This window comes from Pimephales promelas, chromosome 21, assembly GCF_988280905.1.
Source record: "Pimephales promelas chromosome 21, fPimPro1.hap1.1, whole genome shotgun sequence".
NCBI lineage: Eukaryota > Metazoa > Chordata > Actinopteri > Cypriniformes > Leuciscidae > Pimephales > Pimephales promelas.
In genome coordinates, this window is record NC_142789.1 from 23195289 (window position 1) to 23209543 (window position 14255).

At 38.0% G+C, this 14255-nt stretch overlaps 1 protein-coding gene across 5 annotated transcripts in view; it reads right to left on the reverse strand.

Annotated features, from left to right (window-relative positions):
* The window catches only part of map4k3a (mitogen-activated protein kinase kinase kinase kinase 3a), a 60724-nt gene that overhangs the window by 39877 nt on the left and 6592 nt on the right, over nucleotides 1–14255 (reverse strand). For all 5 annotated transcript variants that reach the window (XM_089125146.1, XM_089125144.1, XM_089125145.1 and 2 more), the window contains exon 2: nucleotides 7376–7433. In XM_089125146.1, coding sequence (XP_088981272.1) covers nucleotides 7376–7433 — 58 coding nt within the window. The remainder of the gene's footprint in view (nucleotides 1–7375; nucleotides 7434–14255) is intronic.

The window sequence follows — 14255 nt, forward strand, 5'->3', positions numbered from 1 at the left end:
CAGAGGCTGTCAGGGAGAGGCGCTCAATTGTCACTCCATTAGACATGCGTGTCAGCGCGCATATGTGTGTGCACAAATAACAGCTCAGCTGATGTGACAGAATGTGTGTAAGTGTTAAAGTGAGATAGTGTTTTAGGGTGAGGATTAAAAGAGCTTGATTGGTATGAGGGGTGCATTTACTTAAGACTCACAGATTTAACAGAGGTTTGGTCACCATTAGCACTCGTGTCCTCAAATGAGTGTTTTCTGTCCCAGTTTGCCAGAAATTTTCAATGCTTATTAAAACACCCATCTCTGATGTCAAGGGTTATATGATGATGATATATAACCTATTGCTTTTCAATTGCTTGTCAATTTTGACTGTTTTACAAGGGCAGCTTTGGAATAACGCCAATGAATTAGGTTACAATGTGATATTTTTTTTTAACCCTAAAACTGTATTCTGGACAAATGGGCAAAATAGTTTTGATTTATTTTTAGAAAATACTTCCCTTGATCTGAGCGGTACAAGACTTGGCTCCTTTTCCTAAGTTTGCCTCCTGAACACACACATTTTTTGACTCAATTCTACAATGTTAAGTGGGTGAAAAAAAAAACCTCCTTAATCCTATATTTGGGTCAAAAATGGGCACCCATAGAAATGAATGGGAAAAACTGTAATTTAGAGTATTCTAAAATAAGCCCAAATAAGACACCAGGTGACAGCAAAGTCACTTCATCTTTAGGTTTTAGCTCTAAGAACTTATTGGAATGATATTTTAATGTAGTTAAACAAATTAAAAAAATAAAACATAAAAATAAGCATAATTTACATAGAAAATATGGTACTTTTTGAAGTAAATAAATTCAAAAAATATCCCCAAAATAAAAAAAACACCATAAATGGATAGACAAAACTTTATCGAAGACCGTGATATAACATTTATAATAAATAAAAATTAGGATCACATCTGAGTCTGAGGGTTAAAAAGTTTATCCAAAAAATAAAACATTATCAAGACAAGGCAGCTGGCAGATTGAAGAAGCTAAATATGAAAAATGTTCAATAAATAACTAGTAAAGTTATGAAATACAGTAGCAAGCACGTTTTAACAAAAGTGTCTACTTTACATTTACAGGATTCAGCCAAATTTTGGTTGATGTGTGCTGTATGAATGGAATTATGGTCCAAAAGTTTAGTAAGGGGTTGGAAGATTTTTTTAATGTTTTTGAACGACATCTCTTACGCTCAGCAAGGTTGCACATTCATCAAAATACAATGATTATTCTTCAAAATGGCCAAATGGTATTACTGAAATCCATCACGAGTAAGAAAAGGAGACTGAATCAGTTGTGTGTGTGTGTGTGTGTGTGTGTGTGTGTGTGTGTGTGTGTGTGTGTGTGTGTGTTGCCATCAGTATGACTGTATGAACAAAGCCTCCAGCAATTCTTTCAATCCTAATTTAATTTTAATAATCTCAAAGTATTGGCCAATTTATCTACTTTGCCAATATAATGGACTATCAATCATTTGGGGAAAATGTAAGAATACATTCTTGTCCTGATCATTTACTCTCGATTTTTCCATCACTGGGTCTAAATGGTTTATTATAGCTGACAGGCAACGAAAATACATTACCTTATGCCTGAATAGCTTCCTAGAGGAAATGTTTTGCATATTGGCCCCTGTCACAATCAATCACATTTTGGAACATCGATTTGTTTCATAGGTCTGTAAATCTAGCCTGTGTTTTCCCAATGTAAGAATTGAACCCACTTTTCCCTAATATTGTGCATACATCAGCAGCATATTTTTCTAAAGCTCTTTGTTGACAGAGAACCAGCAGCTGCACCTGCCGTGAAGCAAGTCTCACACACACACACACACACACACACATCTGACTCTGTAGGGACTCAGGGTTCTGGCACTCTCCCCTCCCATTACAGCGAGTGACATTTCTGAGGGCCGCCGACCTCCGAGCCCATGCATTTTAAATGATTGCCCTGCACGCCCGCAGTGCCTCAGTGCTCCCAGCCGGCTTATACCAGACCCACCTCCACTCCTGCTCCTTCTTCCCTTTACATGTCTTACGGGAATCAGAGCCAACAAAGACACAGCATGCACATGCGCACACACCTAATGTCACTTTGAATAGCGCTGGAACATTGTCCTGTCTTTTCAACATCAGGTTGGAAGATGAAACATAGGCTGTTTTAGAAAGACTCGTGTCTGCTGAATATATCTGAGACCATCTACAATGGCCAAACATGATGTCTAGATGAGTAGCTCATTAGACTTTGAGACACAGCCATATGAAACAAACATCTTTTTGCGTGGCAGGCATTAAAATGGGAGAAAAGTCATACAGACTTGCTCTGAAATGGCAAAATAAATCATTTTATTTGAGCTATGAATTTGAGTTTTTGGTCTGAATTGAATGTGATGACATAAAAAGAGAAATACATATCAGCAACTACCTCGTCTTTCAGACAAACTTTTGACTTTACAAAGTTCTGAAACTTTCTGTAAATTTATGCACTCATGAACTGTAAAATTATGCATTTAAATATTTATAAAATAAAAGCAACATGGCATTGGCAACCACATTTGCATAGCGAATGACAAGTGAATCTTCAAAGAATAAGATCTTGTGCATCTTCATTAAATATTTTAGCATCCTTTTTATGTTCCATATCAAGATTTACTTTCGCTTATATCAACATCAGCCAATTAAATTAACTGGTAACAAAAGTCAGAAGAAAAACAGAAAAATAATAGGAAATCAAGGTTACTACATCCAAGAAGAACAAGGTGTGGAGGTGTTTGGTCGCTTCTCTGCTTGGATCCTAATGAATGAACTGGGCTAAGCTAAGTGCTAACAATGTCAATGCCGCAAGACAGAGCGAGAGAGGTATGCATCAACTCGTCTTGGTTAAGGGAACAGTTTAATGTGAAAAAAACGGTGGAGTATCCCTTTAAGTGTCCACACTTGGTTGGCAGAGAACATTTTGCCTCGCTACACTTTCTAGAGCTTGTCACTGTGAATATGCTACACAACAAGCTGACATTAAAAGGGAAGGCAAGACAGGGTAAGTGCTTGCTCATGAGGTCGCGCTTCTTTTTATGGTAAGAATATCCTTTGCTGTTCAGCAATACACCGAAGCAGGTGCACAAATTCACACATGCAGGCCAATGTTTGCCTATACACACAAGTGTCCGAGTACACAATCAGATGTGTGAGCCCGCATACACACAAACGAGCACAAACCAAGACGGAAGCTGAAAGAGACACCCAAAATTGATTCCCTCTACAGGCCTGTTTTAAAGTGACAAATTGCTCCTTTCTGAAGTCCAATATCATAGATTCATCAATTTTGAATGAAATGCATGAGACCAACATTGCTCGAGCCAACCAATCTAACACACACACAGAAATAAGAGCACATCCAGCTGAATCCTGGTCAGTGCGCCTCTCATCTCAGATCAACACGTCACCGAACACCCCCACATAAACTCTCCCCAGGTCTTGATGTCTGTGTTGGCATGTCTGTTTGCAAACACATTTATTGGGCCTTTTTAGACGATCCCCTGTTGATTATGTGAAATTAATGAGCCAAAACTCAAAGCCATGTTCTGATCCCGACAGTGCCGGAGAGGGAGGAGACCTATCCTGAAAGTGTGTGTTGTCCTCCCCCACCATGATTCGTAAAGGCCAGCTCAGAGACATTAATGAGTTAGAACAGCAAAAACGGCTATGCGGTCCAATGCGCCAGGAAGAAGCTCTGCATGTTAATCAGAATTGTAAATTAATGTCAAAGAAGTACAAAGACATCACCATAAAACACATCCATGGGACATTCATGTTAATATCCTTATCTAATTAGGCTGACTTCATACTAACTCGCCAGAGAGGTCAAGGTAAATGTGGGACTAATAACTGATTCATTAGTTTATCTTGGCAGCACGTTGCTTGCAAACCAACACCATTAACGCGATGACCCTTGGGGGACATGACTACAATACATGTACGAGTAGTTAGCAGTGCAACGACAACGACGTGCCACTGACGGCAAAGACACGCCACACATCCAAAGACATGATGAATAGATATCTGACTATCTATCTATCTGACAGGCAGAGTCAGAAAAACAGACAGACAGACAGACAGACAGATAGAGATAGACAGATAGACAGATAGACAGATAGATAGATAGATAGATAGATAGATAGATAGATAGATAGATAGATAGATAGATAGATAGATAGATAGATAGATAGATAGATAGATAGATAGATAGATAGTTTGAGAAAGATACACTGTTAGACCTTACCAGGTTTTTTACAGTAAAATACTGGCAACACTGTTGCCAGTAATTTACTGTAAAAATGCACTAAAACTCAAGTTAACTAAAAAATACAACTTATTAGTTTTAGTGCATTTTTACAACACTGTTGCCAGTAATTTACTGTTGAAAATGCATAAAACTCAAGTTAACTAAAAAATACAACTTATTAGTTTTAGTGCATTTTTACAACACTGTTGCCAGTAATTTACTGTTGAAAATGCACTAAAACTCAAGTTAACTAAAAAAAATACAACTTATTAGTTTTAAAGCATTTTTACAGTAAATTACTGGCAACAGTGTTGCCAGTATTTTACTGTAAAAAACCTGGTATGGTCTAACAGTGTAGATAGATTTCACTTGACACAAATATGCTGTTATTCTGTTTGAAGTTTGAAATATAATTCATCTGAAAGCTATGACTAGCATATTGCACCATCAAGATCAAATTTATATTTTTCTAGCTTGCATTCAAAGACACCCGTTCAGATTTGTTTACACTATATTGCCCGCCCGTTCAAAACGAATTGCTTAGGGTCGAGTCTGACCAGGTGTTTTTTAAAACACTCAGACTAAATCTAGCCCTTGCATATGAAACCCAGCTTAACGGATATCTGGCACGACAACGTGTCCTATTACAACAGAGGCACACACACACACACACACAAAAAAAAAGCCACACACACTATCTCGAACTGCAGCTGAGAAAGCAAAGCACAGGGCCTCCAGAAACCCCCATTCTCCTCTCATTCTCTCTCGTCTCTGGTATGAAAGGCATGTAGTAATTATGGCGGCTGAAAGCTGACTAATACACTGTGTGCATCTGCATCTATGAATGTGAGTGGCTAGTGAATTCTTAGTCAATGATTAAACCAAGTAGCAAACCAAACCAACCAAGGTATGGACACACAACAAACTGTGGTTACCAGTAGTAGTTTATTCTACTTTAATATTACAAAGTGAAACTTTAACTGGACATATTTATTTTAAGAGTATGCGGGTGAAGCTAAGCTGAAGGAGAAGGCTGTGGGTTTAATCTCAAACCAGCAAAAAAAGGTTTCAGGTCTGCTATTGTTCCTGCAGTTACTGCTGGCACAGCAAAACAGAACACAAAGAGAATCGCTATAAAATCAAAATGAAAGACGCACTTCACCGGTTTCTTAAGGCAAGAACATGTCATTCATCAATCCAGGTGGCTGGTGGATAAAACAGGTACATCCTTTACTGTGACAATGATATTCAATATTGTCAAACCGTATCAAACCCCAGACCCCATTTGATGTCATCTCCTGCTTTGGTCTGGGTTTTATATCAAAAGCTTTTTTACTGACATAAATAATCTGGGTTTACCTTGATCAGAGCATGAAACCTCCATTGTTTGTGCATCTGGACACAGGGGATGGTATCCTAACTTTGAAACATGATGGGTCTACAGCACTTTTGTATTAAATTCTTTTTTTAACTTTTTCAAATATTTGATTTGTGTTAAAAATGTAAACAATTACCTAACGCCAAGATGAACGAAAGAAACATAGAACAAATGTTCCAATAGACTTTATTGGCTGAGTGCAAAGTTCATGTTTTTCCCCTCATTTAGTAAGGAAGTAAGAGGTCATTTAACAAATGCTTTTATCCAAAGTGAGATATAGTACATTTACTACAGGTAATGTCCCCTTAGAATAACCTTTAAACGGTTAAGTGCCCAGCTCAAGGACACTTGGTGAAAGCTCATGGTTCGCTCCACAGGGTTTAAGCCTACAAATTTCTGCACACCAATCCTAAACATTAGCTCCTTCACCATACCAGCTCCTAGATTCATGTTTCCCAACCTCTTTTGTCTTGCGTATACCTACAGCCTAAAAAACTAGAAATTAGTGCTGTCAAACGATTAAAATATTTAATCGCGATTAATCGCATTAATGTCATCGTTAACTTGCGATTGATCGCACATTTTTATCTATTGTAAATGTCTCTTGATTTCTTTTTGTCCCATTATTTTTTCTCATTTTAATGTTCTTATCAACATGGAAAAGTGGATCGGCTTGCTTTGTGCAAACGTTTTTTTTTTTTTTTTTTTTTGAAAACAACATTTCCATATACTGTGTTCAAACTCACACTTGGAGCAAATAATCTCTCACAATTTAACATCAGTTAATGTCCATCAATAAAAGGGTGAAAGAAATACTGACGAAGTCCTGATATTGACGAGGGGGGCGGAGAATTCGCATCAGCGGTGTGTGTGAGCGTGCTTGGCCATCATCAAGCGCTAATTCAGGCTGGACGTGCTGCGACGATGATAGCTCAGTTCACAACAACAAAATACACAGATCACTTTGGTCTTGTCAATGGAACCATTTGGCAACTTTTTAAAAAACTTTCCATTCAGAATCTTATTGGCATCCATTTCGGCGCCTCACGCTCGTCATCCACTCAAAACGTAACGTTAATCAACTATTTGGCTGGCTCGCAAGCCCAAATGAGTGTGTGCGAAGTGACTGTTGTTTTGTTTATGGTATAGCTAGATCCGCTCGCGCTTTGGTCGACGAAGCAACAAAACGCATGCCGCGTCCTGTTGCAAAAGCATGTGAAAGAAAACTACAAAGTTTGCTAGGCCAAAAAGACCGTTAATCGCGCGATTTAAAAAATTGACGCCGTTAAAATGGGTTTGCGTTAACGCTGTTAATAACGCATTTAACTGACAGCCCTACTAGAAATGTCAAGTACACCATTGGAATCTGCTTGAAGAGCCCCTAAAGACCCCAAATTTTTCTTTGGGTGGGGGGTCATAATTAGGTACTTTAATAAATGTAAAAACGTAAAATATAATACGAATCAATCTCTGTTTTAAACAGCTGCATTTAAATCTTCTGAAGTACACCATTGGAATCAGCTTGAAGACCCCCTAAAGACCCCAGATTTGAAATAACTGCCCTAAATGAATTACAATAGTCTGCCTAGGAGTGTATGGAGAGAGAATGTGATAATAGATCGCAGAAAAGACACCAGATGAGAACAAAATCGGTTTCGTCTGAAAGGGAAGAGATTTTCTTACCTGGCTCCAGTTTAATGACCTTGATAGCAGCCAGCTCTCCTGTAGTGACATTACGAGCCTGAAAGAGAACAACAACAGCACTTATTCAACGGACGTCTCGATGTTAATAACTATTATTAAGCCTGAAAGACTACAGATGTTATCAGAGCAATCAGCAGGCCCTGATTTTGCAGACTTCTTTTGCATTTTGGGGGGAAATTCTTACATTTTATACTCTTATTGGTGGCTAAAAGCATCATGAGATTATGATTAGCAGCATATGGTTCTGCAAATCAGGTATTGGGTAAGAATTAGCTTAAAGCCTTACATTAACATTGACATTCAATAGTTTAACTGTCAATAATACCTGTAACTAAATTGCAGGTTTAAATAGGGTAACATGCAATCAAATGGATGCATTAGCATTGTGTCAATATGGACTGTGCATACTTCTGCATTTTCTCGCTGTTTTGAACCGACCGCTGATCAGTGCTCGTAGAGCAGAATGTTAATTTATCCGCCTGCCGCAAATCTGTATAGTCACATGGGCAGAGGCTCATGTATTTCATGATTCAAGAGAGAGTTTCATCACCTTTAAAAATAAAATACAAACAACGACTGCTTTACTGATCAAGAGCGGGGAAATATAACTTCCTCAATATCCACACCGATTGATGGACAGACTCATTTTGGCTACAAAGAAAAAATTGTTGTTCAGTCCATCATTACATTATTTAATCACGATGTGGCAGCAGGAAAAACATTAGACAAAATCAGCCCGGATTCAATTAAGATGTCATCAGCGAAGTGGTCAACGTATTTCTTTTTCCCTCTCTTAGCAACTGCGTGAGATCTGACAGCTAGGCGTTGGCAGCAGTGAAAACAGAGGGTGGGGGACTGAGCCGAGTATTACCGGGCAGAACACGGCTGACGATGTCCCATAGTAACAATACACTGATGAAGTGCACCATGATTGAAAAATCTGTGTCAAAAAAGCATCAGGAATGACAAAATGTCTGACAGTTTGTTTGGACTGCAGAGTAGAAGTTTTCAAGTCCATTGAGGTTTAATCATTTGTATTATTGGTATTCTAAGCATTCTGTGATTTAACATCTTTTGGCAGTTTTCACTGTAAAACCCTTTGGAAAACATCTCTGAACAGATATTTTCTTCCGTATTTTGAAGCACGTCGTAAAAAATTAAACAAATGCATGGATGAATCGTTCACTAAAAGATCAATAACATGCATTTAGAAAACAGCCAACTTATTTATTCAGATGGACGTGTTTGAGGCCTTTCACGCCACGGAATATGTTCTTGTTAGTCATTTTATTTTCAAATAAATGTTTTTTAATCGTTTTTTGTTGTCATCTTGTGGTCTTGTTCTACCCTAAACTTAACATCCAAGAGGCTTTCACACCGAGTAGCTAGCTATGGGAACTTAGTATATTTTGACAACGCTGAGAACTCTCTTCATTGGTTTACGATCGGTTTCTAAAGCGTTATTATAAAGAAAGTAAACTATACGAAATAGTATTATAGCATTTGTCGTGTTGTTGAGGTCCCATATCTCTAGCTGAGCAGAAATACATAATCATGTTTGGCTTGATGGTCTCTTCAAAGTCACATTGGATTTCCTCAATGTAAAGGTAACGTTAACGAAGTACCTGGACTTCGGCGTCAGTCCATCTATCACTGTTCTCCCTGTTTGTGGAATTAGATTGTTGAGTAAATATGTGTGTTATACATCTTATATATTTAATCTTATTATTAAGTCATATTGCGATATATATTGGAGAAAAACTAAATATTGCAATGCCTGTTTAATATCATGCAGACCTAATAGAAACTATGAAAATGTTTCTTTCGATAAAAAGTCTCTCAGATCAGCAACAGTTGCAAAATGCAGTTTCCCATTACTAACCTGCGAAACCAAACCTTTTTGCTGAAGAATCGAATTGGTATACATAATTGTGAAATTGCAAAAATTACTTTTATAATGAATAAGTTTTATCTAAACATACTCATATTGTAAAATAAGTTTTAAATCATATCACCCAACTAACTGAGTTAAAGGAGCTGTATGCAAGATTGTGGCCAAAACTGGTACTGCAATCACTTTCAAATTAGGGTGTATCGCCCCCTTCCCCCATGACTCGAGGTTGCAAGATATGCTGCAGGTTCCAGCAGGAATGTAGGCTACTACAAGAAGCTACCTATGGCAAGTGACGAGTCCTACACAGTGAGTTTTTTTCTGTTAATTATTTATTTCGGACTTTGTAACAAAGTATTTCGGATTCATATCGAGTTTTGTGGGGTTTCGCAACGTTTGAATTTTTTTATCCGATTCCGACACGTTTGTATCTGCAGATGTGGTAACTAGGGAAGAGCTGGCAACCCGAATGCCACAACATGACAATCTTTTTTCTTTTTAGTGACAATATCCTGGCTGGACTACTGTTGTCAGTGATATAAGTATTTGAAATGAACACGATTTCTTAATGTCTAGTGACAAACCAGGGAAAATTTATGATTAATTGAAATAAACTTCTTGCATACAGCTCCTTTAAATTATAGTGTTTTCAATATTGACCAAAATAATTATGATTATGAGTTTTGCTGTAATCAGATGGCCATAGAAAAATGGTGAGATGCAGCGTTTATGAAAGTTGAATTTTGTATTTGACATTGCATGGAAAAGACAGCATTCTTGGTGAAAATGCTGAAAAATAGAGAGACAGTTGCCATGGTTCAAAGATGCCCATTTAATACTGAAATACAAACCCAACACTTTTTGAGCATCTTGCAACAAGCATTGTTTTTGTCGAGGTAAAAAATAGTCCAACTTTCAAAAATCAAATATCTCGACGAGATGTCTCCATTCGGGCGAAACAGAGAACGAAAGAGCACGACTTAATGTACTAATGCAAATTTAGAAACACCTTCAGCTCAGGCGAACCCAAACCCTGAATTATGCAGGACCTCCTTAAGACGGATTAGTCAATAATCATTCTGGAAACTCATGACTATGACTTTGAAAATAAGTTGTTTTGCATATCCTTACTGATCAACATAATCTTTCATACATTCTCCCTTTACTTATAATTAAACATTTATTTAGGCCTTAACTAGACAGTTGCAGTCAACTAATGGAACGGGTGAAGAATTCTAATGCATGCATAATAATCAGTATCTTTCAAAGAGATTTCGCTTATCGAAAACAACTCATAAAAACATCAGCAATAGAGTGATAGGATCTGAAAAGGATGCTGCAAAACATCCCGGGTAACTAATGCGAAGATGTCAAGAGCGATACAGCTTTGCCGGGATCATGTGAGAATTCACTCTGAGGTGCATGTCAAAAATGTTAAAACCCAACTGAACGCTCTCCTCCAGAAGGCTGGTGATTCTCCGCCATATATTCAAATTCCTGTTGCGAACTGCTTTGAAAGAAGCCCACATGCTGAATCCTTTCAGCTCAAAGATATGAAGTGCTGAAATCAAACCTCGACTATAAACAGAGCGGATATGTCACACTGATGTAGGAAAAGCATGAAATGTTGGCCAATATATCAACACATTGCATTAAATCCCTGCTTATGGAATCATCAGTGCAAAACCACCCAGAAAAAAATTTATAATTAAAGAATTCGTAATCCAGAAACAAACTTTCATCTTTCGGTTGAAGTCAAAATGAAAAACATTCACAGTTGCACTTTTCCCATGCTTAATATTTCTTTTTTGGTTTAAATTACATATCATGACTCATGAAAGGTGGACGTTGATTTTCTTTTTTTTAATAAGACCAAATCATAATTAATAAGCAAAAATCTGTGTGAAATGTAAAGTATAATTCCTTTCCAGGATAATCTGCTTGTGTCTACGTGGTGGAGGGATGCAGATTAGTGCTGATCAATAGCTTCATCAAGCATCCCGGCCCAGCGGTCAATACCCTGCCTTGCAATCAGGCAAATCATATTGTCTGGTGTGGTTTAAAATGATGTGTTAATGATCCTTTATAATGAGCCCACCACCGGCCCAAGAAAGGTGAAAGTCAAGGATCGTGGGAACCAACCAACAACAACAACATAACCGGATCTGATGACATTGTGGGATAAAAAAAAAATTGTGACTCATCCTGACCACTTTGACTTTTTACACCTCTTTAAGCTTTTAGAAAAGTTTAGCAATAATGATTGCGATAATGGTTTGGGGTAAAACGCTGCGGCATAAGGGAAAACTCTGGATTTAGTACAAGTTACGTAACAGCACTTAATATTGATAACAATAAAATGATTTTGAATCAGTCCTGCTTTTTAAAAATTATCCAAAATAAATATTTGAGAAATACATAACCAGCCAGTGTTCAAAACTATCTGCTTGCCGTAGGTCAATTCAAAGCGGTAAGCTTGCCTTGCAATAATGTTTTTAATTGCTGTGGTACTGGTGGATTTGCGCGGGAGATTCGAGCATGTCTTTGCATCATTACGTCACATCTGTACACATAAACGAGGAGTTTCGGCTAGTATAAGCTATATTGCGTGTGAGGATGTTGGAGGTGGAGATTTAAAGCCTTTTCTCACAGCACTTGATATAATTAAGCGCATCAATTTGATGGATCCGAAAAGGTATAGACACCAGCGCGGTGATCGACAACTGCACACTCTTGTCAAACATTGTGTTCATCCACGCTCTGCCGTGTCAAACTGCAACTCACCTAAAGATGATAATTCCACGAATGACTGCAATTGCAGATTTCGTACAGAGATGGCGCTAAAGAGGGAAAAACTGTGGACTGCAGCTTTAAAATAAAGTGAAACTCTAGACAGATATTTTTCCCAATATTTAAGCATTTTTCCATAATCGGTTATCGGTTTTGTTATACCGGATTCGCCGATACATGTTGCTCAAGCAAGCATGCTTGAACTTCTGTTTACCATAAGTGCTACGTTCAATGTTTACATGTGAATAAAAGCCTAAATGATATCTGTTCATTAGATAAAGCAATAGTGTATCTTCAGAAGACTTTGCTTGATTCATATGGACTTATTTTATGATCTCTTTATGAATGAAATCTCTCAGATTTCATTAAACATTTGAACAAAAGTTATATGGAACGACATGAAGGTGAGACAGAATTTTCATTTTTGGGTGAACTATCCCTTTAGCTTACACTGACAAAAACACACAACCATTGCACAAACTTAAAACTAGTGTCTCCTAGTGTGTAACCCTTTGACTTCAAACACGCGCACACACTCTCCTATGTCCGCTAAGGCACAGAGCAACAGCCAAGCGCTCCACCTGCACAGGTGCAGCACACAGTGGGGCTGCGAGCTGATGCCATGTCAGGTAATTACAGAGAGGTGGATAAATCACTGCAAGCTTGGCCCCCGACCAGCCGAATCTAGGCCAATCATTTTCTGCAATGCCTGGCAAATCTGATGCCTTATATTAACAATTTACTGTGCCAATGCGGCACTGACCTCCGATAAACAACTCGTTTTCCTCTCTAATGTCTTTCCTGCGCTGGTGTTATCAAACATTTCATCGGATTCATTATTCATGCTGTATTTCAGTTAAACGCAGTGTACATAATGCATCAAGAATTCTAGTGCGCGGACGACAGGACAGGAGCGTGCCTGGGCTTGCTAAAACGTGATTGTGAAACTACAGTACAACTGAGACGGCCGCCTCCTCTGAGTCTCACACCAACAACAAATAAGAATCGCTACTACAACAGTCCATTAACTGTCTAATAAGTCTAACTCTAATTCCGCAACCAAACGCCAAACATAATTAAGCAAATCACGTTGTTGTCCAAACAAAGCTAGAATGTCAGTCGCTCACTCACACTCACAAAGGGAGAATACAATTTCTCTCCTCGGCCGCATTTGCAGGACAGTGGATCGCTCTGTCATGCAGATCTGTATTTCTGCTTACTCATTGAAAGGTTGCGGCGCGATTGAATCTGCTTTAGCTTTCAGATTGTGCAGGGATCTCGGGGCCGCTCAAAAGTAGGCTATGGCAAGGACGTTCTGTTAAAAGAGACTGTGTAATCCAGTCTGTTGTGAACTTCTGAAAGGCGCGAAGGCATCAAAACATATGAGAGTAAGCAAAGGTGTTGACAGTTGCTTCCTGCAAAAAGTGATGAAAGAAAGAATGTGTGATGGCTGGAGTACGTTGACCTCAGCTCTTGTGAGACTCCGGCGAGGTGTTTCAAGGTTTCCTCCGGGAGAAAGTTTGAGGACTGTGACTTGCTAATGAGTCACAAAACAAGGGAGAAAAGGTACGAAAATCCCTCATGCGACGAAAAAAAACCCAACTTGAACAAGAGGAACTAACCAATGCAAAGCACTTCCAAAATCATACCTGTTGCTGTTTTGATTAAAATATGAAATTTTTGATATAATGCCAATAGATATCACTTAATAATTAAAATATTAATAAACAATTTTTATAATATTATATCAATATTATACAATAAAAAAATAGCCGATACCGATAACCGATATTAATATTGCTGTTATGGCCGATATTTACCGATGTTGATATCTCTGTAGAAAACACATAACGAGGATAAGGGTAAATATGACATTGGTAAAAAATGTCATTGTTGGGATGTTTTATTTTTCTGCGATATAAAAACAATTTTACCAGATGTCATTACATTAATTGAAGTCTAGTTAACTACATTAGTTAACAACATTCTATTAATTTTAGTTTCATTGCGGATTTACTCCATGACAAAACCATTTGGAAAGACTGAATCATTCTAGAATAACTCCAGATTAGAGCCAGACCGATATATCGGCAGACCGATATTATCCGCCGATATTAGGCATTTTCCAAACTAAAGGTATCGGCAGTTGGCCGATAAATGAATATTTCAAAAATAAAA